Source organism: Phoxinus phoxinus (genome assembly GCF_949152265.1).
Source record: "Phoxinus phoxinus genome assembly, chromosome: 16".
Taxonomy (NCBI): Eukaryota; Metazoa; Chordata; class Actinopteri; order Cypriniformes; family Leuciscidae; genus Phoxinus; species Phoxinus phoxinus.
In genome coordinates, this window is record NC_136891.1 from 2,899,922 (window position 1) to 2,924,193 (window position 24,272).

Here is a 24,272-nt window from a genome sequence, read left to right on the forward strand (position 1 = left end):
AGGGGAACAAATCGGCTCACGATTGAAAACGAAACATAGAAGAAAAAAACTACTGCGCTAGCAAGTCTTTTTTAACGCGGGGCAACGATTAATCGTGATTAATCGCATCCAAAACAAAAATTTGTCTTTACATAATATGTGTGTGTTTACTGTGTATAATTATTCTGCATATATAAATACACACAAATGCATGTATACATTTAAAAAAAAATATTTATATATAAAATAGTTTTATTTATATATAATATAAATCATCTAAAAATATATATGCAGTATATAAATGCAAATATTTCTCAAATATATACATGCATGTGTGTGTATATATATACAAAATAATTATACACAATACACACACATATATTATGTAAACACAAACCTTTATTTTGGATTCGATTAATCGCGATTAATCGTTTACAGCCCTATTCGCATGTATATACTGTATATATATTTATACTATATATAAATATAAATATTATATAAATAAATAAACTTTTTCTTAAATATATACATGCATGTGTGTGTATTTATATGTACAAAATAATCATACACAGTACACAGAAACATATTATGTAAACACAAACTTTTGCTGTCGGTGCTTTAAACGCGCATCTGATGTCAGCGCTCTCCACGCAGCATGTGCTCTCAGTGCAGCACGCAGAATCACGTGTCGAAATAAACAACACGAGGCACGAGTTTTTATTACACCTCTAGAGGCCGCTCTTGTACTGCATCATGCCAGCAGACCCTTCTCAGCTCTTACACTGTGTAATGAATGACAGCGCGCGCTTCTCAGCCGCTCCAGCAATGGACGCAACCAGGAAAAACTATCGGTATATATTTTTGCCGATAACGATAGTTCCACCAGTCAACAATCGGTGCCGATTAATCGGCAAAACCGATGAATCGGTCGACCTCTAGTTTGAACGAATCGGTTGAATGAATGACTCAATTACTCGCTCATTAAAAGTGACTTGCCGCCACCTACTGGTGGTTTTAGTTTCACATTTAAAGTATCTTTTCAATTTTATAATAATTGTATATATCGTCAATGTTTTATTTGTAAAATTTGAAACAAAGAAATGGCCTGTTATGGCCACCTTAATGTTTCGTTTTTATTTTATTCATAAAATAATTGTGATATTCATTTATTTGTATTTTTTTTTACATTTTGTATTCTATGTATGGGCTTATTTCTATTAAATTATAATATCGTCACCCCCCTGTGGTGACACATATTTAACTAGTAGCAGGAAATGGCAGCAAGGGGAGCGAACCAGTTTCAACAGCAATGTAAATGTGCTGTGTTTATGCCGATCAAAACAAAATGGAAAAAATAAACTATTTCAAAGAGGAATTACTGGACTGTGTGTTGATACTAGCTGCCCGATGGTAGAAGTCAAAGCCATGCTTAATGATTCACTTCTACACTGCCCTTAAAAAGGTAAAAATTCAGATAAATAAAAATTTCAAATAAGTTGATTTTTACATTTTATGTCAGTGCTGCAAACTAACCAGCGCACAGAATATGAAGAATATCAAAAAACTTCAGGAGTCAGCTGTCCACGGCAGCGCTAAACCTGCCACGGTACCAGCATAATAACACTCAAAAAAATATGTCTAATCATTGTTCTCAACAAAATCACAGAAAATATAAAGATATTTTTTACAATATCGCACACACTAATCTCGGCTTGCATTTTAACAAGCAAGATGTGCCAATAATTTCCCCAAACTTGTAATGAAGCAACACTTATAAACAGGCTGTGGTCAACAACAGAAAAATAAGCTTTAAGGGCATCAGATTTCCACCAAAATAAAAGTTTGGTTTAGGAATTTAGACTGCCATAAATATTAGTATTGTAATTTTACAGTTGTACTGTGAAATATATATATATATATATATATTTAAATATTTTACACTGAAATATTACAATAGTAACAATTATTTTGTTAAATATTTTTTATTTAATAGTAGTACTACTAATAATAATCATAATAATTATTACAATATAGTCATATTGATAGATACATGAAATGGTGTCCAAATTATGCTGCCCTAAAAACAAGCACAACAAAACCTATTTAAATCACACTCACAATTTTTTATCAGAAAAATTACAATTTTATTTTTGCCCCCTAAATGTTGTTTGGCATGGCAATATTTTGAGTCTAGTACACAAAAAGATATGTATTTTATAAGAAGAATGTTGTAAGATCAGGATCTTCGTATGATAAGCTTACAAAAACCATTGACTGCCATTCAAAACCAGACGTGTGTTTTTTGCAGAGTTTATGCATGCACAGCTCCCACAGCACATTTCTATTTTTGTTGCATAGCAACAATGTTTTACCAGTGTCAGACCCATCTTAACGACTATAATTAATGGAGAAACTGACTGCTTGCTCCATGTATTATTATTACATGATCATTGTGCTTTTTCCCAGTGATATGCATAATTTGTCATATCTGCATCTATAAGAAATAGAATATATCTGAAAATCACATGTCAGCTGCAGTTTATATATCGACATATTTCCTATTGGAACAAGAATTTGGGGTGGGACACATCGATGGGCAAATCCCTATTTTATGTCAGCCATGAACAACTATTTTCAATGTTTAGAGGACTGGGCATTCTTATTGAAGAGAGAATTTTATTGAACAAAAATATGGATATGCCCTTGAATGCAAGTTGACTTTATTTAGATTTTGGCCATTTTCCCAGATGAGAAAGACAGTTATAATGTACCAATAAATTAATGTATACGGTTAATTTCATATACCCCAGGCAAGTCATGTAGTGCCCACAGCATGTTACTAAATATATGCTCTATATTAGCTTATATATTTGTCTATATTCGTTATATATGTCTTAGCTAATTAGCCTATTTAACATATGTTTCAATAAATTTGTCATGAAAAAATGTATGATAACAGTAACTGTAAATTATTATATTCCAAAAATAAATGGGAGATTTTCTAATTAAATTTAGGCTAGTTAATACAAAACCTGGCTTGTGTTTTGTTTTTTCATTTGAGTTTTGATTATATCTAAGAAATAAATAGCATATAATTGTAATAGTTTGGGCTCTGTTAATTGTAATTTTTAGCCTGATATTACAGTAATGTGCAAGAAAGTGCTCCCAGTAACTTTATATATTTTACAGCATTAGCAGAGATTTACAATCCTTAGGAAATTTTTAATTAAAACTGAAATCATTTAAAGAGAGACAATTTGTTCGATAAACAACTGTTTCATTTTATTTTTTAAGCTATTTTTGTTCAGTTTTCTCCCCTGATGTAACATTACTGAACCGTCATGTTTGTGTATACCGTTACGTTAGTTAACAGTTAATATCATGGGGTCTTTAACACTATTCTTTACACAATGATTTTATACTTCGGTGTCTTTCAAGCACTGTATTTTTTCTATCTAGCTTCAAAAATGCATTCTTTAGTAAGCAATAAAACACATTGTCTACCCTAGAACAGGTAAAAAAAAAAAAAAAAAACACTACACGTGACGTTTTACTTACTCTTCTTCGCGCGGTTCCTCCTCCTCCGCCGAATCGTCGAGCTCATCGCTGTCTGACAGAGGCTTGTATCCAACTTCAGTGTCGCAATCTTCTATTACACACTCGATTTCATAAAACATTTGCCTTTTCGCTCCGACATCCTCCGGCGATGCCATTTCGAGCAGGAAAAAAATGCGGAGGGATCTAGACACTGCCTCAGTGCCTCCTCGGACCGGGTTCAGTTTCTGCAGAACACGCGCGCAGACTCAGTGAGGTTTCTGCATACGCCCCGCCCCCACCACTAGCGTTGGCGATCTGATTGGACCACAATCGTGAGTGACGTGCCTACGATAGGCTGAGATCATCAGTTAAGCGACGTGAAAAAAAGCAGACCCTATTATTTTGAGAAAACGAATTTTAAGAACCAACACCAAATCTTTATATTTGTCCATGTAAAGTATTTATTATTTTTAGTTCAGTGTAATTATGCTGTCTTGACCCTTTTTTTGCCTTGACTTGGTGGCTGTGTCATAATGTTCCCAATAAACTATTATAAAAAAAACAAATGAAGAATATATTCGCTCTTTATTAGTATGCATTTTTATAATGGTGCATATAAATTAAATGATGTTTCACAGTTTTTTTTAAATGTATTTGTATATACATTAGGCTATATTTCCTTTCTGGTTTCATATTTTGCTGGTTATGCAATTTGTAAATTGCACAGTGTTAGCCTATTGCATATTGTCAATTATTTATCATTACTTGACTGACCTTTCTAGTTTGCTTTTTTATTATTATTATTCATATCACACACATCATGCGGCAAACCAATTGCATGCTTCTTGTACTTGGCAAACCAGTGAAGCGTCCTCAGTCAGTCTTACCCGGGGCTGCAGACACAGCAAGCAGATTTTCCCTGAGTTGACAACCTGTCTGAGTGAGTCCGTATGTGTGCCGTACAGGTTCTGTTCAAACTCGCCCGACTCGATGAATTTCCCTGCAGCGAGTTCAGACTCAAAGCTCTGTCGTGACACAAAGTTGTACTCTCTTCCGTTGAGCTCATGCGCGCGGGGGGTTCGTGTGGTGTCTGTAACGTGTGCAAAATCACATATTTACATTCTACATTACATTTATTCATTTAGCAGACGCTTTTATCCAAAGCGACTTACAAATGAGAGCAATAGAAGCAGTTAAACTAACAATAGGACAACAATATGCAAGTGCTATGACCTTTCCCAGTTTAATCTAACGCAGTACATGTAAAACATATATATTTTTTAATAAATAGAAGATAAAGTGTTAGAATTACTGGATCAAGTGCTGTCGAAAAACATATATGACACAATAGATATGAATGGCACAATAGTAGGCAGTGTATAAAACAATGTCTGTTTATATGCATTAATTCGTTGTTGTATATGCAACTAAATTTTTCTTAAGGAAATTATTGGTTCTGTTCCTAAGCTTAAGAAAACTGCACACATAGACATGATTTTGCAGCATTGTGTGCATGCTTATGTGACGAGTTGCTTTCCAAAGTTTAGAATAATTACGATTTTTATAATGTTTTTGAAAGAAGTCTCTTCTGCTCATCAAGGCTGTATTTGTTTGATCAAAAATACAATTTAAAATAAGTGTTTTCTATAATAAATATCTAATAATAAATGTTTCTTGATCATCAAATCATCATATTAGATTTCTGAAGGATCATGTGACTCTGAAGACTGGAGCAATGATGCTGAAAATACAGCTTTGATCACAGGAATAAATTACACTTTACAATATATTCACATAGAAAACTGTTATTTTAAATTGCAATAATATTTACAAATATTTCTGTATTTTAGATCCATCCTTAGTGAGCAGAAGAGACTTCTTAGGAACATTTAAAAATCTTAATTATGATTACAAGTGTATGTAAACCTACCAAATCAGTCTCTCATAACATTTAATTTTTGTATATATGCTGCCTATGTAGATAGTGAGCCATTGTGGTCAAGTTTAATGTTAAATAACTTTATGCCAAAGTTCAAGTCAAGTCGCCTTCATTTATATAGCGCTTTTAACAATATAGATTGTTACAGAGATAATAGGAAATTAAAGTAACAGCGATGGTTTTGGCTTTACAGCAGCTCTAGAATAAAGTTATTAATCCAGATAAAGTTAGCTTTGATTGATTCACTTCTGTTGCAAAGATTAGGTAAACATTTAGAAAAACTTGATCATCTCTCTTCAAAAACGTGGATCTGTGAATTCACTGACGGCGTGCACATGCATATTACGTGTTGTTGTAGAAAAGACTGTCTTACGTGGGACAGCACCGGTGAACCGCTCCGGCCGTAAGGACAACAGTCTCTGTCTCAGTTCATCATGTCCGCTGTTCGGGGGACCAACCAGTGCGACGGGACGCTTGCGTTCGGCCGGCTGATGGTACAGTGACACCTCCTCATAGGTCAGGATATCCTCACTGTAATGCTCTGAACAAGCACAAATGTTCCTTACTGGAGAGATTTTACACAATATAGTCTAGACTAGGGCTATTGAAAGCATCTCAAGATGAAAGTGGTGGTATAATGCCCTTTTCACAAGATGTAAAATAAGTCTTTGATGTCCCCAGAGTGTGTGTGTGAAGTTTTAGCTCAAAATACCCCACAGATATTTTTATATAGCATGTTAAAATTGTCACTTTTTGAGGGTGAGAAAAAACGCACCGTTTTGTGTCTGTCCCTTTAAATGCAAATGAGCTGCTGCTCCCGGCACAGGGGGCGGAGCTTCAACAGGTCGTGTCCTTTTACCTCACACACACACATGCACTGAAAACTTCAAATACTTTTAACCTTTTATGTTCAAACCGGATTCAGACAATGATGGAGAGACTCAAGAAGAAGTGACAAGATGTAGAAGAACAGGACATTTCTGAATGATTAGTTGATGAATTTATGAAGCTTATGTGTAGTTATCTTCAAGTCATTGATTAGCATATTCTGTCATTATTCATGATCGATTAATCGTGTTCCGGGGGCGGGTTTATGTAAATTCTAGGGTTTGTGATGTCACTACAATGAGCGTAAATGACGCTTGTGTGTGTATAATGCAAAGATGGGCAGTAAAAGTACAATTACTTGAGTACTGCACTTTTTGAGTATCTGTACTTTACTTGAGTATAATTTTTTCTGGAAACTTTTTACTTTAACTTCACTACATTTGAAAGTAGGGCTGTAACGATTAATCGCGATTAATCAAAATTCAAAATAAAAGTTTGTGTTTACATAATAAATGTGTGTGTATTGTGTATAATTATTTTGTATATATAAATACACACACATGCATGTATATATTTAATAAAAATGTGTTATTTATATATAAAATAGTTCTATTTATATATAATATAAATCATATAAAAATATATATGCAGTATATAAATGCAAATATTTCTCAAATATATACATGCATGTGTATGTATTTATATATACAAAATAATTATACACAATACACACACATATATTATGTAAACACAAACTTTTATTTTGAATTTTGATTAATCGCGATTAATCGTTACAGCCCTATTTGAAAGACAAATATCATACTTTTTACTCCACTACATTTCTGTCAAGGTCCTTCAGTAGAAAGTAGTAACGTCAGTCGGGATGATTTTGGTTGCAGGGGTTTCATTTTGGTTGTAACTCGACTGATGTTGGTTTCTGACGTCAACCTGATTTTCAACCACAATACAACGTCCGTCCAATGTTGGAGATTAACGTCAATCTGACATTGGATTCTGACATCAACCTGATTTTAATTTTCAACGTTGGGTTTGGTCTTCTAAATGTTTTGTTTTTTTGGAGCACACTAGCTTATAGATAACAAGGCTAACATATTCATACTAAAAGCCAAAAAACTGGGAACAGCCATTTGGGTGTCCGAAACCATTGTGGACGTTATTGAGTACACTTATTCAATCTGTACATTATATGAGGGTAGGCAGACAGGCACAGATTCAGAGGCATATGGTACTGTAAGTATTACATGCAACAATGCAACAATAATAAAACAATGCATTGACATTTACTTTTATACTTAAGTACTTTTAAAAATGAGTACTTTTACTTAAGTAAAAATCAGTCTTTACAACTTTTACTTGTAACAGAGTAATATTTGACCAGTAGTATCTGTACTTTTACTCAAGTAATGAAGTTGTGTACTTTGTCCACCTCTGGTGTAATGTTATGTGGTCTCTACCAGCCGTTTGTTGTAGTTCTTAAAAAGCAATTTCTTTAAAAGCAAATATCTCCCTTTGCTTTGAACTTTGAGCGTTGTAACTTTGCAGATGTTGTTTCTGCTCAAACAGCAACATTACACACTAACTACAGTTAGAAAAGTCAAATCATAATCAACCACCGCTTTAAATCACAGGACTTAAATCTGACATTTCTCAGAGAAATTTCCCAAACAATGAAGGTCCACAATATGAGACAAAAAAGGGTAAATGCTGCGTACCAAACGCTAAATCTAAATGTTCCTTGTATGTCTTTTCTTTTTCTTTTTTGATGCAAATTGTGACCATAAGGCATGAGAACTGCTTTCATTGTCATTTAATTTTGCCCATCTTTAGTGTGGAGAGGCATGCAAGAAATCACAAAAGAAGTAAAGAAGAAACCTCCCTCCGTGAACAGCTGTCAATTACCAACAACCTTTAACCGTTCACACCTCAGACTCATCAAACGTACAGTTTCTACGAGTTAAACGGGTGGGAATCCCCTATATTTGCACCCAAGCTGTAAATAGGGACTTGATGGTGGGCCATCATTCATTTGCACCAGTAAGCAACTAAAAAAGCACTCAAAAATAATGAATTAAATTCAAAACAATTGTCACTTAGAAATTGCAAGTAAATTTCACAAATAATTACAAAGAAATGGCAAGTAACACATTGAATTAAACATGAAGTAAAAATATTTTTAAACAGTGTAAGACCAGGAAACATTCAGCTCAATCAAGGATAAATTCAGATTTCATGACAGAATTTAGAAGATCATACTCACCGATATTCTTATTAGGGTTATACAATAGTTTTTGTCGTTGCTTTTTGCTTTTCTTAGCACACCAAAGTTTCCCTAAAGAAAGAAGAACTATTATCATTCACAGACTTTACACACAAAGATCAACGGTAACCGAATAATATCAAGGATTTTCTTTGCAAACTCAATGTTTATGAGTATATATATATACGAGTATAAGTTTTAGCAGGGATTTCTGGCAGGGAGACACTGTCCAGCTCACCTTTATACTCCAGATTCCTGTCTGTGATGGCTTTCTTCATGGCTTCTCTGTGTTGCTGGAAGCTCTTCCCTTGAGAGAACACAACAAGCCTCTTAGCCTCATCCACACTACTGCGTTTTAGTCTGGAAACGGAGAATTAAAACGAATACGATCTCCGTCCACACCAGCGTTTTAGCTGCGTATTAGAATTGATCTAGGGTTGCCACCTTCAGTGTGGCAAAATAAGGGTTACACGACTAAACCATGTCAAATTATCCATATCCATGAACATTAGAAATGTGGGTCTTTTATAAAGTGAATTTTACTTAAAAAAAAACTCCAGTTTTGTATAAAAAAGATTTATTTATATAGCCTAAATTAAAAAATATATAATAATAAAAAATCATCCTAAAACTATAAATCCTAAAAAAAAACTTGTTTTAAAATGACATTTTGTTGAAACAACACAAGTGTGCCTTTTCCCCCCCACACTAACATAAACAACAGATATTATTCAAATTTATTTTAATTTTTTTGTAGATGTAGAAAGTGTTGTCAACCGTGCAAAGTCTCACGCCATTTGGACAAATATAATTTTTTATTTATTTCAGCAAACGTCATTTGGGGTCAAAAAGACCCGAACAGCGCACAATGGGTTAAAAAACGTGCAGGTTTACAGCGCATGTTCACGAGACTCAGTCGCTATAGAAACAAAGATGCTAAAATGCAATCACGCAATGAGCTGCTCTACTACGAAATTGATTTCTTTATATTTGCTATTAGTATTATCCATACTGCAAAATCCTTATGTTTTTATTCAACTATGTGTGGGCCTAATGTAAAATACGGGACAAATCGAGTCCCTTATTGATTTGATACGGGACGCATCATCTTACTTGTAAATGCGGGATGATTCCGTATTTTAAGGGACGGGTGGCAACCCTAAATTGATCTCCGTCCACATTAAAACAACTGAAAACGCGGATCACGTGACCAACACTGGGCAGTTATAAGATTGTAAAATGCAGAATTTACTTGCACAACAGCTGCTAGCAAAGACATCAGCGTCAGTAACGCTTGTAATTCCTTATCCATGTTGCAGTCGCTAACGTTACGTAGTCCAGGCTGGTTTTGTATGTTTTCTTCCCGGGGACGGGTCATGTGATGGGTGGCTGACGAATCAGGGAAGGATACGCCATGACTGATGACACCCAATCATAGAGCCGAGCGTGAGCCGTTGCGTCAGCGTTTCTAAAGTCCTCCGTTCTGACCGTCTTCACTAAAACGCCCTCCGGAGATTCAAAACGCAAAACGGGGTCGGCAGCGTTTCTAAACTACTCCGTTTTAGGTCTTCGTTTTTGCCGTTGTAATCTGGACGGGAGGTGCAAACGTAGCAAAAGGTCTCCGTTTCTAAACGAAAACGCAGTAGTGTGGATGGGGCCTTAGATATACTGCACCACACATACTCGTCATTTGTTAGAGAAAGACTATATTATATGTAGTGGCGTAACTTTGTTTAAAAAAATGGGTGTGGTGGGGGTTGGTAATACAATGCTAAGTCAGATATATGTACAATAACATTATGCTGTCAAACAATCGATTTAAATAGTACATGGGGATTAATTTGTCGTTAATGAGATGTAACACAAGCAGACACTAACCAGGAATGAGTCCAGCGAGGGGCTTTCGGTCCTCATGTCCTTCCCTGTACGCCTGCCACCAGTTGGGGTCGTCCTGGCTAGTGACGTGGAGGACGTCTCCCTTGTGGAAGGACAGGCCGAGCTCTCTGCACGGCACATATCGGTCCTCAGATGGGTCATAGCTGAAGTTTGCTTTCACATGCATCTGTAAAGAAAGAGAATGAGGAGGAGACACATTTAGATGAAGAAACTTAGTTCTGACAACTCTCTGAGTGTTTGGTAATGGATATGAAAATGTTGATATGTTTGGTCTTGGCAGAATAGATCTACTGATGGTGTTATTGCTGAATAAATAATCTTTCCATTGATGTGTGGTTTGTTAGGATATGACAATATTTGGTCGAGATACAACTATTGAAAATCTGGAATCTGAGGGAGCAAAAAAATCTAAACATTGAGAAAATCTCCTTTAAAGTTGTGCATTTATGTTCACGATTGTGCTGCATTCACTCACAAAAATACATGTTTTATATATTTACGGTAGGAAATTTACTAAATATCTTCATGGAACATGATCTTAATATCCTAATGATTTTTGGCATAAAAGAAAAATGGATAATTTTGACCCGTACAATGTATAGTTGGATATTGCCACAGATATACCCGTGCGGCTCCAGACTGGGTTTGTGGTCCAGGGTCACATATTATGAATTACCAGTAGCAGATCTATACAGGTGGAGCTGGGGAAGGTGGATGGTTTCTGAAAGCGCGGCAACAGCTACAGCAAATGCTGACCAAGTATTTGAAGGCTGAGCAGCTCATTGGCTACTGATACAGCAGGAACCAATCAGCTGTGCCCTATAGAGAATAATGTGATTGTAAGCGGATTGAGTTAAGGACCAATCAGCCAATCAGGATACTCAACCCCTTGAGTCATCATGGGTATATTAAATACATTGTATTCCGCAGAATCTGTGCATATCTGGCTTACTTGAACGTGTTTGTACAATTGCATTAAAGCAAAAGCGCAGGCAAAAAAAAATTTGGTTAACAGTAAAGACATTGTTATTTCCAACATCCTAATTTTTTTGATGTTCCTGTGCTGTACTGATCTGTCCAGCTAAAATATATTTTTGGTGATGAGGATAAAAGAGGAAGGGAGGCGATGGCTGGATGACCGGATTTTGTTTGAATAAGAAATGTATGTATGAAATAAAAAATGTATATATATATATATATATATATATATATATATAAAAGCTGTGACGTAGTTAATCTGGTTTCTTTCTTTTCACTTATTTATTTTTGGCTAGTAGAAGTTCTGAATAGCCGGTAACTTTAAAATTTAGTAGCCAGATGAGTGAAAAAGTTAGTTTTAAACCAAAACCCTGATCACAGATATACTTCATGCATAAGGCAATCCCAGAATGCATTGTAACAAGAAGCCCGCAAGGGTTTCAAACTGAGTCAAAGACAAAAATCCCAGAAGGCCCCTAGAAAAGGCAGCACACACTCAAAAGAAAGAATGAGGAAGAAGAAATTATGAAGACGAAGTCGTACCACAGCCGGTCTGTGAGGAGCTAGTTTGTTTTGAGAGTTTGGGATGAGCAGAAAGGTGAGGGACCCATGCATGCTGGACTAGAGACACAGAAAAAGAATATGAAAAACATATTAGAATGATTTCTGAAGGATCATGTGACACTGAAGACACGAGTAATGATGATTGTACAATATATTCACATAGAAAACAGCTATTTAAATTTTTTATATTATTTCACAAGATTTTTGGTGAGCATAAGAGACTTCTTTCAAACACATTAAACCATTTTTACAGACCTCAAAACTTTCGAATGGTAGTCAATATATAAGCAAATTGTTACGGTTAAAGAGGCGTTTCAAAGAGTTTAGACCTGCTAGATCTCACCAGTATGTCGTGAACATCATTAACACTTTTCCCACGAACTGAAACACCGTTAATCTCTAGGATTTCATCTCCTTCACTGAGCAAGTTGCTTTTCTCTGCGGTTCCTCCACTCACCACCCGGCTGATGACGACGCAGTCATGTTTATTACGAACCGTCACACCCTAAACATATACAGAAACACTATCACATGTCTACATACAATCAATACAACAGAATTCAAACATACAGTTTGAATATAGAATTTAAATGTATAGTTTAAAATCAGAGTAAAAAAATATTTACGCACACGCGCGCGCTCATTGTTGCCCTTAGAGACTATAAATGTCGATGAATGTCGATGAATGACTCTTACCAGAGGCATGTCACGAGTTTTCTCCAGGGAAACTAGTTTGGTGGTCTTTGCATCCTGGTCCACATCTTCAATAGTTTCAACATCTGATTCCTGTTCGGCTATACAGTCGTGAGCTTCCATCAGAGCCTGAGGAAGAACCATGAACATCAACACTGGTGAGTGGAGATGTCGGCCTCGACCCTTTTGACTTGAGCCAGTAAGGAATCATCCAGAATACCCCAGTAGCTGCATAGCAACACTTTAGCAACCACTTTGAACACACCTGCAATTTAAAAACTCTTCAGCACTTTAGTAACTGCATAGTAACACCTTAGCAACCACCTACCAACTCCATAGAAAACACCCTAGCAACAGTCAAGCAACATAAATGTTAAGCAACATAAATTCAACCACCCAGAACATTAGAGAAACCGTATAGCAACATTTGAATCCACTTGGAGCACCTTAAGAACTGCATAGCAACACCCTAAAAAAACATCTACCAACTCCATAGTAAACACTGATAACACCCTAACGCAACTATCTAGCCCAGGGATGTTCAACTTCAGTCCTGGAGGGCCACTGTCCTGCAGAGTTTAGCTCCAACCCTAATTAAACACACCTGAACAAGCTAATCAATGTTTTCAGGATTACTAGAAAAGAGCTTTTGTCAGGGTTGAAGCTAAACTCTGTAGGACAGTGGCCCTCCAGGACCGAAGTTGAACATCCCTGATCTAGCCTAACAACACTTTAAAAAATATCCAGAACACAATTGCAGACACATGTCATAATTTTAAAACACTTGGAACACTTTAAGAACTTCATAGCAACACCCTAGCGACCACCTACCTACTCCCTAGTAAGTACATAAAACACCTTATAGCAGCTACTTAGCAACAGCATAGCAACACCCTTAAAACTACCCAGAACACTATACCACCCACATTGCAACATGGTAAACAACTCAGAACTACTTAGTAACTGCATAGCAACACCCTAGAAACCACCTATCCACTCCCTAGTAAGCACAGAAAACACCCTATAGCAGCTACCAAACAATAGCCTAGCAACACCCTTAAATCTACCCAGAACACCATAGCAGCCACATAACAACATTTTAAAACACTCATAAAACCTTAGCAACTGCATAACAACGCCCTAGAAACCACCTATCCACTCCCTAGTATGCACAGAAAACACCCTATAGCAGCTACCTAGCATCAGCCTAGCAACACCCTTAAAACTACCTAGAACACCATAGCATCCACATAACAACATTTTAAAACACTCATAAAACCTTAGCAACTGCCTAACAACGCCCTAGAAACCACATATCAACTCCCCAGTAAGCACAGAAAACATCCTATAGCAGTTACCTAGCAACACCCAAGCAACCACCCATCAACTCACTAGTAAGCACAGAAAACACCCTATACCAGCTACCTAGCATCAGCCTAGCAACACCCTTAAAACCCCCCAGAACAGCATAGCAACCAAATAGAAACATTTTAAAACACTCATAAAACCTTAGCAGCTGCATAAGAACACCATAAACCACATATCAACTATACATATTACTCATATTACTACATAGCAACATTTAAAATAACTCAACTGCATAGCAACACCCTAGCAACCATTTAAAATCCTATCATCTTGGTGGCAACTTCAGCACCTATTGTCTTCAAAAAATGTAAAAATCAAGTTTTCAAGTCTTTGAAAACAAGCCCTGCCTTAAATTACTTGTAAACAAGCAAACAATCTTCTTTCAAGCTGAGAAGCACTCAAGCTAGCTTAACCCAAGACTCTGTCCCACATTGAAAGCCCCCTGACACAGGATTGCCGCTTTACCTCAGTGAAGTTGACAGGCGTACCGTACCCCACAATAATAACCCTTGGCCACATCAGTTTCTCAATGCCAGACTGCCAAACACGACGCACAGCTTAACCTGAACATAAATCCCATCCTCCATAATCTCCCCACAGCGCTGTCAATCATCACATCACCTCTTACCTGTAATTTCTCATTCAGGAGAAAGACCGAGTTGAACTCAGACTGCTTTAAATGCCCGCTGTGCGTGTGTGCGGGAAAGCAGCGGGAGGGCTGGGAAAGGGGTGATCATCTTCTGTTATGCAGGGAGGGTAATAGTCTTGTGCCCTGGTCTGTGGCAGGTATCTATTTCTAAGGCCGATAATTGGATCTAACCTGTGGTGTGTACAAATAGACACACAGGGACGTTGTTTTCATGGCCTTGTTAGCGTTTGATTCGGGCCTGAACATGTTGGACAGCAGATCAGATCTTGATTCTTTGATCAAATGGCTGATTGATCATATATATGTGTATGTAATATAATGTTTTAGGCAACTAATGGGACCTTATTGTAAAGTGTTACCAATGCAAACAATTATTTGCATTTAACCATATGTGCAACACAAAACCAGTCACAAGGGTCAATTTTTTTAAATTGAGATGTATATATCATATGAAAGCTGAATAAATAATCTTTCCATTGATGTGTGGATTGTTAGGATAGGACAATATTTGGTCGAGATACAACTATTGAAAATCTGGAATCTGAGGGAGATTTCTAAAAATCTCCTTTAAAGTTGTGCATTTATGTTCACGATTGTGATGCATTTACTCACAAAAATACATATTTTATATATTTACGGTAGGAAATTTACTAAATATCTTCATGGAACATGATTTTAATATCATCATGATTTTTGGCATAAAAGAAAAATCTATAATTTTGACCCATACAATGTATTGTTGGCTATTGCCACAAATATACCCGTGCGACTCCAGAATAGTTTTGTGATCCAGTCACACATCATCTTGCATATTTATGATAGCAATGAATGAATGATGAATTTATGAGCAAAATAAAAGGCTGATCAGCTTTTAAATGTGAGGAGAAAATTCCCATATATTTGTGGCTGATGTCAAAGGTTGTGTGTCTATTGTACAGACCCGTTGTGTGGATTCCCTCCTCATGTACCTGTAGGTGTGGTGAAGTCAACAGGCCGGTTAGTTCTGTGGCTTCAGTGTGTTTACTGGAGTGAAGGACACCTTCCACCTGGGGACCAATGACACGAGTCAAGAACATGGAGGAGTAAAGTTAGTCGAGTTTAATCTAGACCTTTTAAGCCTCAAGACAAGCATCACTATGACTATTGATCGTTAAAAAAATCGTTAAAGTCAAATACATTTTCATTACATTTCATGCACATTTTGCACCACCCAATTGTACAAATTTAACCCTCGAGTGGCAGTCAAAAATGGCAGATTTTTTTCAATTAAATGAATGTATTATAATTATTTAAATTTTATTTAATATTTTCAGTTTTTTTTAGTTTTACTCTAAAACTGTGAGAAAATCAAAGCCATAAATGTAAACAAGCTGTGCTCCAAATTTGAGGTTGATATCTTAAAAAAATTAAGATTTTGTTCAGGTGCAGTACCAAAAGATTCCACTAGATTAAAATAATTTCCCATTCACTTCCAATGTACTCATTTTTGACTGTGAACAGCACAAGTGTGACTAGTTTTTTCAGGACTATTTAACCTTTTCAAATCATGTCCATGATTTTTTTATTTGTGTTCACAAGTGCCAAAACCTTTACCAAGATTCGTACCATTCTGATGAAGTGAAAAACCAAAATGTAAAATTAGGGTAATTCCAGTTTGCTTCTAAAACAAAAAAAAATATATATTTTTTTAGATCTAATTATAATATGGTAACCTTCAAAATTGTTGAGGCACAAATCATGATAAAAACTTTTTGTATTTTAAAGTCAATATGAAATAATTTTTTAAATACATGTTTCTATAGTTATTGTAAAAAATGTATTCATGCCAGTTTCATTAATAAGAGATGAAACGCCTCTCTGTGTTGGATTTGACAATAAACTGCGCACACACACACACACACACACACACACACACACACACACACACACACACACACACACACACACACACACACACACACACACACACACACACACACACACACACACACACACACACACACACACACACACACACACACACACACACACACACACACACACACACACACACACACACACACACAGTGATTGTAATAATCCATTAGATCTGGCCTCCAGGAAGTCTTAGTGCTTCACACTTCAGTCTGTAAGCCAATGACGGATTACATTCCGACAGCCAATGGCGTCCTCCAGCTTCATGCTTTGGCACAGGGCAGATCAACCAATTACCACGTCCTTATTAAGCACCTCAGGTGTCTCTGCTCAAGTACAGCGACTACAAACACCTCAAAAAGTACAGATTCACTTACGTGACCGTGGACCACAAAACCAGTCACATGGGTACATTTTTTGAAATTGAGATTTATACATCATATAAAAGCTGAACTAATAAGCTTTCCATTGATGTGTGGTTTGTTAGGATAGGACAATATTTGGCTGAGATACAACTATTGAAAATCTGGAATCTGAGGAGCAAAAAAATCTAAACATTGAGAAAATCTCCTTTAAAGTTGTGCATTTATGTTCACGATTGTGCTGCATTCACTCACAAAAATACATGTTTTATATATTTACGGTAGGAAATTTACTAAATATCTTCATGGAACATGATCTTAATATCCTCATGATTTTTGGCATAAAATAAAAATCTATAATTTTGACCCATACAATGTATAGTTGGCTATTGCCACAGATATACCCATGCGGCTCCAGACTGGTTTAGTGATCCAGGGTCTCATATAAGCTGTGGTGCACAATCTAGTGAGCTTCCTGAATAAACAGACTTTTAAGGCATCATTGGTGTGCTCCTAACACAAAGGTTTAATTATGCTGTCTTCTAAGATAACTTCAACTCAAACGCAATGCATTCTGGAATTGCATTCTCGATGGAGCTTATTTGACATAAAAAGTAGCAATACAACTACATTACAACTTCTTTGCCAAGGAAAACACAATAAAGTTGCATTAACTTATTTCCATTGTGGTCCTTAAAAAATCTAACCGACCTCAAACTTTCAATTAAAAAACAGAGATAAAAAACGAAATTAAATTTGTAAACTAAACTATATTTGTGAGTTACTTGGATATTAAAATAGCGAATTGTTAGCTTTGTGACCTGTTAACTCTGCAGTCTTTTTGTATGACATATAGAGTTGTTCGCTATTGCATTCCTTCGAGTTGAATGGGACACAGAATAAGAAGGTAAAAAAGTTCAGAATGACATACTAACTTACTATTTTTACTAGTAATGCAATATAAAATGCATAGTACTTACTACAAGGGTATAGTATACACTATATCACAGTGCATAGAATATCATGCCCCACAATGCAATGTTTTACTTGACCTTCACTCTCCAATTGAAAAAATAATCTAGAAGTTAAAGGGGTCATGACATGGGTTTTTTTATTTTATTATTATGTTCCCTTAGGTGTAATTATAGTATTACTATAGTTTTTTTTACAAAAAACTTTTAAAATGTAGTGATTTATGACCTTTTCCCACCCTGTTTCTCATCCTCTGATTCAAACAGTCTGTTTTGGGGGTGTTTCCCCTTTAAGAGTTCAGTGTTAACGCCCACTGATATGATTGGCTAACGTCAGTGCCTATGCATCAATTATTAACGACCCCAGCCAGAACATTTGCGGATTCGGCGCAACTGTTTAATAGCGGTTGATGCATGCGAAGCGATGGCTCTTGCAATGATAAAACCTTATTATGTTTGAGCTGGAATCAGAGGAAAATGAACCATGACCACAACAACGAAGACTGGATCAGCTCGTGTCCACATGGAAAGTGAAACTATTTTGAATTAATAAAAAAATTGTAACCCGAGACACTTGAAAACGGATTATTGTTGCCTAATTATCCTATAGCTTAATTTGCTAACAGTTTAACATTATTTAACTAATTTCAATGACATGATAGGGTGTACCACGGACAAAAATGCATGCACAGGCCATATTTGAAGATGCAGCATTGATAAAGGCAACATTTTTAATTTTCTATCACATGTAGGCCAACGTAACGTTACTAGACAAGCGACATATTTTCAAGATTCTCTTATACAAATGTGTTTATATTAGCCATGATAAAAAGTAAGTTTGCAACGTCGTTTTGAGCCCAGAATAGTCGGCACGGACTTATCTTTGAGCAACAGTTTTCTAGCAAAGCCAGCATCATATTGGGATTTTTTCTCAAAACAGTCATCCTTATAATAATGTATAGAGCAAACACTTACATTAACACTGCCGTGACTGGGACGTCCGCAAAAAATAAAGTGCATCCATTTTTCCCTGACGTCTGGATCTTTCGCAGCGTATTCAAAGATGTTGTTTGTCCACAGCCAGGAACAGCACATCTGCGGCATCGTAATTTCCCTGTACACAGACCCACTCGCTGTCCGGCGACTGAACACTTGTAAGGTGCGCGGCGCGGGCGCGACAACGATACGAAATGAGCGTAGTTGTCTTGCGCTTAAAGCGTAGCTGTCTTGTGCTGGAGGCGGCCATTATGCAAACGCTGGTACGTCACTTCGTACCGTGACGTCACTTCTTACCATGGATCCAGAACGAGCTGTATTTAGAGCTTGATTAAATAAATGATTCGTTTATAATGGGGAGGACGTCTTAAGCTATGAAACTTGCAGGACGTTTTAATGGTACAAAGACCTCTTATATACCAAAAGATCAAGGCAAATTTGGTTTCTCATGTCATGACCCCTTTAAAGAGTGCTGCAGAGATGATGTATTTTTGTAGGCTAAACCCATAAATGAGTTATTATTTTAGCACTTCCGGTTCCATCATCCAGAAATCAATGTTTTTAAAAAAATGGGGTTTAGGTCAAATGCTTAAAAATAAGGTCTGTGGTGAACACAAGCTCAAGACACTTTCACGTTTTATTCTATGACATAAAATACATCAGTAATACCCAGTGGTTTTTAAAACACAAGTGTCTAAATGAGGACTAGAGAGGCTCTCGGGACATTAAACAGGGAAACTCATCACTAGTCCACTTTCAAAAGTGTTCATAATCATGCTCTTGCAAATGACTATATAGACTATATATATATATATATATTTTTTTTTTAAAAGGCTGAAAGAGATCTTGTACTGTAAAAACTTAACATAAAAAAGCAAGTTACCTCGTTGCCTTAAAATTTTGAGTTCGTTGTAATTAAAAATGTTAGTTAATACAATGAAGAAGAATGGTTTAATAAACAGAAACTCAAAATAGTATGTTATCTTCACACATTAGTTATCAAAGTTGATTTGACAGAAGATAAAAAGTTGTGATAACAAATCATGAAAATATTTTTTACAGTGAGTATGCTTGTGGTGACATTGAAGTCATGCACAAAACGTGCAAGACTCACAAGCTTTTGTTAGTCACGGACTTTATTTCCTGCAATAATCCAAGAGGTAATGGAAAAATCCTGTTGGGTTGTTGTCGAGATGCCAAGTTACGGGATGGCCTAAAACAATACGTCATCACTGTGTAACGGAGGCCAGCTAGTAAAGAGCTGGACAAGTAAACGTCCCGCCCCTGATCCTAAGAGACACGCTAGCGACTAATGCAATTAATGAAAATAATATACACTCTAAAAATCGCTGGGTTGTTTCAACCCAATTTGGGGTAAAATATGGACAAACCCAGCCGTTGGGTTACATTTTTACATTACATTTTTAACCCAACATTTGGGGTTGTCCATATTTTACCCAAAATTGGGTTGAAACAACCCAGCATTTTTTAGAGTGTAGTTTTGCAAGTATTATGGGAAAGTTCGTTTTGAATGTCTGAACCATCTTAAAAAAAGTAGTAGCATTTAACAAAACATCAGACTAAAGTTCAATTAAAATGTTCCATGAATGATATATACATTTTAAATATATATCATGTATATTTAAATAAAAATAAAAAAAGTAAAAAAAAATATATAAACATTTTTTGCGAATGTTCTAAAAACATTAAAGGGGCTGTATGAATTCTTATAAAACGGTTAGTTCCAATCCTTGATTCTGATTGGCCAATAGCTGTGTTTTATTCACGATAAAACACAGCTATGACCGCTTCACCCAACGGTTCGATGTATCACTACACAACACCCCTAGCAACCGCTCTTAGCAACGCAAACAAATGTTTGATCTCAACGATATTGTTCATTGAAGCTCTAGTCGAGTATTGTGAGAGATCGAGTAAGCGAGTGTTCCTGCATTTACAGTAGATATAGCATTTTCCTTCAGGTCAGTCCTATATTCATAATAAAAAAAATCAGTTTGAATGTCCGCTGCGATTTCTTGTCCTTTTAACAGTTAAGGGGTTTTCCCGAGCCTATAGTCATCTGTCAGTCGCGTCTTCCTTCCCCGTGATCACAAGTTTGAGTCCTTTCAATGTAAAAGTCATAGATATACATAATAAAGGCTAGATGTCTTACGTCATCACCCGGTGGCCATCTTGTCACAGGCAAGCTTTCTGTAAGGCGAGTGATCTGCACGAACACAAATACTCTTATCTCGCTGAAATCTTGACGGATTTACAAACGGTTTGGTTTCTTACAAACGTTATTAACGTGGCTATAAGTCTGGATGCTTGAACAAGTTGAAATATATAACATTATAATTATTCATAAGTACGCAGTGTCATAAATACATCTCTGACGTTTATAACAAACCAACCTGTTTGAAAATCGGTAGAAAATTAAGCAAGTTATGGTTATTTAAAAAGTACATGCACCATTAAAACACAATGTTACGAGTGAGCGAGCCGACTGTAGCAAGATGGCCGCCAGGTGCGGACGTCGACCTCCATTGGCCAGCAGCGCGGACGAGATATCTAGCCTTTATTATATGATATCTATGGTAAAAGTCTTCTGACTGACTCACTCATAAAGACAGTCTTTGCCGCCATCTATTGGCAAAATAATGTAACGTTATGTTCTGTTTCCGGTCAGGGACTATTTTTTCCAGCGGAAGGAAGGCTTTTAGTGATTTTACTTCAGAAAAAGTTGCATAGATATATATTTTTCGGCTTTAATAGTTGTATTGTGTGGTAACCGTTTTATAAAAGCAATAAGGTACTCGAGGCTAGTGCTGTATCGTGAATAAGTCACGGCTGAAGGGCGTTGTCACCTTACCTCCTTATTACAGATAACCCTTGATATTAGCAACACCGGTGGCCGTTAAATGAACTGCAACTTACAGCTCGTGCAAGAGTAACGTACCGCGCGTGATTCAACGCACCGAAATACTCACTGCAAAGTTATTTTTCCTGCTTAGAAGTAAAAATAAGTTGGAAATACCTTTGCAGTGATATACTGTTAACATCCAGACGCCGTCCACGCTGCTGAGAGCGACGTTTAGATGAATATGTAAATATGAGCTGCACGCTTTCCTCTCAATAACAAAAATAAACACAACAACATGACAGCGGTGAGAAACAGCAGTTCAGAAATCATCTGATCACAGTGATGTGGATATTTTTACACCAGTTCTGCAATTCTCCAGCATCAAGTCAACATATGAGGTTATTAAAGGGGTGGTATAATGCCTTACTACCGTAAATATATAAAACATGTATTTTTGTGAGTGAATGCAGCACAATCGTGAACATAAATGCACAACTTTAAAGGAGATTTTCTCAATGTTTCCATTTTTTTGCTCCCTCAGATTCCAGATTTTCAATAGTTGTATCTCGGCCAAATATTGTCCTATCCTAACAAACCACACATCAATGGAAAGCTTATTTATTCAGCTTTCAGATGATACATAAATCTCAATTGCATAAAATTGACCCATGTGACTGGTTTTGTGGTCCAGGGTCACATATATGTGTGAGCTAAACAAAAATCTGGAGTCATCATCTGCAGAAAATGCGCGGCTTTGTTGTAAAATAAAGTCTAATATTTCTGGCATCAAAGATCTCTGAGAAGTGATTTGACAAAAGAGAGACACTACTCCACTACACGGCCAGTGTTCAGTAGCGTGGTACCTCGTCTCGGAGCTGCTGTGCGTGTGTGGTGAGCGGGTACGGCGGGCACAGGCGTCTCATGCCGAGAGCTACGCTGCGGTGCATGATGAACGCCTGCTGGAAGTCTGTCTGAAGCAGGAGCTCCAGCAGCAGATGAAGATCCTCCTGGCTCTCAGCATCAGTCAGACACTCATGAAGACACTGCAGAGAGTCCAGCAGATCCTCCAGCTCTGAGGACACAGCGGAAACACCATTCATTAGGATTTTACAACAACAACAACAACGACCTTGGATTCCCATGCATTTCAATGACTTTTCCAGTCACTTTTAAATGACTAAATAAGGATCTTTAAAACAACAAGTTTTTAAGGGTCTCTAATACACACTGTAAACAATTCCAACCTCCCCAACTCAACATTTTCTAGTGACTGGTCACATCAACATTTTTCAAGTGGCCCAAAATTGATACAATAAAATTTGCAGAATTTCACTCGGGCCAATTGAAAAATTTAGATGTGACCAGTCACTAGAAAATGTTGAGTTGGGGAGGTTGGAACTTTTTTACAGTGCAGGTGAAACTCAAATTTTTTTAATATCATGCAAAAGTTAATTTATTTCAGTAATTCATAGCTTATGAAAACCTTTTCACAATATTCTAATTTTGAATTTGGTGTTTTTCATAAGCTGTAAGCCATAATCATCCAAATTATAACAAATAAAGGCTTGAAATATCTCACTTTGCATGTAATGAGTCTATATAATATATTAGTTTCACCTTTTGAGTTGAATTACTGAAATAAATGAACTTTTGCACCATATTTAAATTTTTCCAGTTTCACCTGTATAACAACAGCAATCTTTTCAACAATCTTGAAAACGTTGCTTTCCTTAATGTCCTCCTGTGGTGAAAATCAAGTTTTTAAATGTTGTTTTTAATGTGCTTTAAGACAAACCATGTGTAAATTCATAAATCAACAGCATTGCTGAGTCTCAAAAACGCGGTTTAAAATCACTGGTGTTTCTGACGTCAAAAACTACCTTGTAACCAATCAGATCAACGTGCTTTAAGAGATAGTTTGTCTAAAACAATAACAACTTGTGAATGACATACCATGACAACTATTTTATGTGTACTATTCAATTACCTCTGCAAAAAGAAAAAAATGTTTTCTTGCTTAGAATTTTTGTCTTGTTTTCTAGTACAAATATCAAAAAATTCTTAAATCAACATTTACTGTACTTGAGTAACAAAATGACTCAAAATTCCTGAAAAAAAAAAACTAAATTAAGTGACATACTACGGAGCGTATCAAGTGACGTATTAACAATTTGTTCCCATTTGTTCCTTTTAGTTAAATCAAAATGAGGGAACAAATTAGTACAACATGGCCACGATTTAACTAAAACGTGGGAAAGAAATTATTATATTGTGCACACAGTTCACCTACAACGAGTGAATGAATTAGTAAAACATGCCAACTTATTAGTAAGTTGTGGGAACGAAGTGTTAATTCATGACATTTTGGAATGAAAGCATGAAAAAATATCTGACAACTGGGTCAAAAAATAAATTCAAAGGGAAAACAAGATTAATTTCCTAAACCCCATTTTTTCT

General features: G+C 36.3%; 1 protein-coding gene across 9 annotated transcripts in view; it reads right to left on the minus strand.

Moving 5' to 3' along the window:
• pals1b (protein associated with LIN7 1, MAGUK p55 family member b) overlaps positions 1-24,272 on the minus strand; it is a 43,607-nt gene that overhangs the window by 12,518 nt on the left and 6,817 nt on the right. For 4 of the 9 annotated variants that reach the window (XR_013794324.1, XM_079583459.1, XM_079583462.1 and 1 more), the window contains 10 exons: positions 22,679-22,887; positions 15,678-15,755; positions 12,696-12,821; positions 12,343-12,504; positions 11,979-12,056; positions 10,440-10,623; positions 8,800-8,868; positions 8,562-8,633; positions 5,829-5,996; positions 4,404-4,606 (listed from right to left, as the gene is read on the minus strand). Coding sequence is in view for 7 of the 9 variants with exons in the window: in XM_079583459.1 (XP_079439585.1) it covers positions 4,404-4,606; positions 5,829-5,996; positions 8,562-8,633; positions 8,800-8,868; positions 10,440-10,623; positions 11,979-12,056; positions 12,343-12,504; positions 12,696-12,821; positions 15,678-15,755; positions 22,679-22,887 (1,349 nt within the window). In the remaining 2 variants the exon portion in view is untranslated. Of the gene's footprint in view, positions 1-3,537; positions 3,813-4,403; positions 4,607-5,828; positions 5,997-8,561; positions 8,634-8,799; positions 8,869-10,439; positions 10,624-11,978; positions 12,057-12,342; positions 12,505-12,695; positions 12,822-15,677; positions 15,756-22,678; positions 22,888-24,272 lie in introns of those variants that run through there. The other 5 variants (XM_079583457.1, XM_079583455.1, XM_079583460.1 and 2 more) reach the window with 4 other exon arrangements.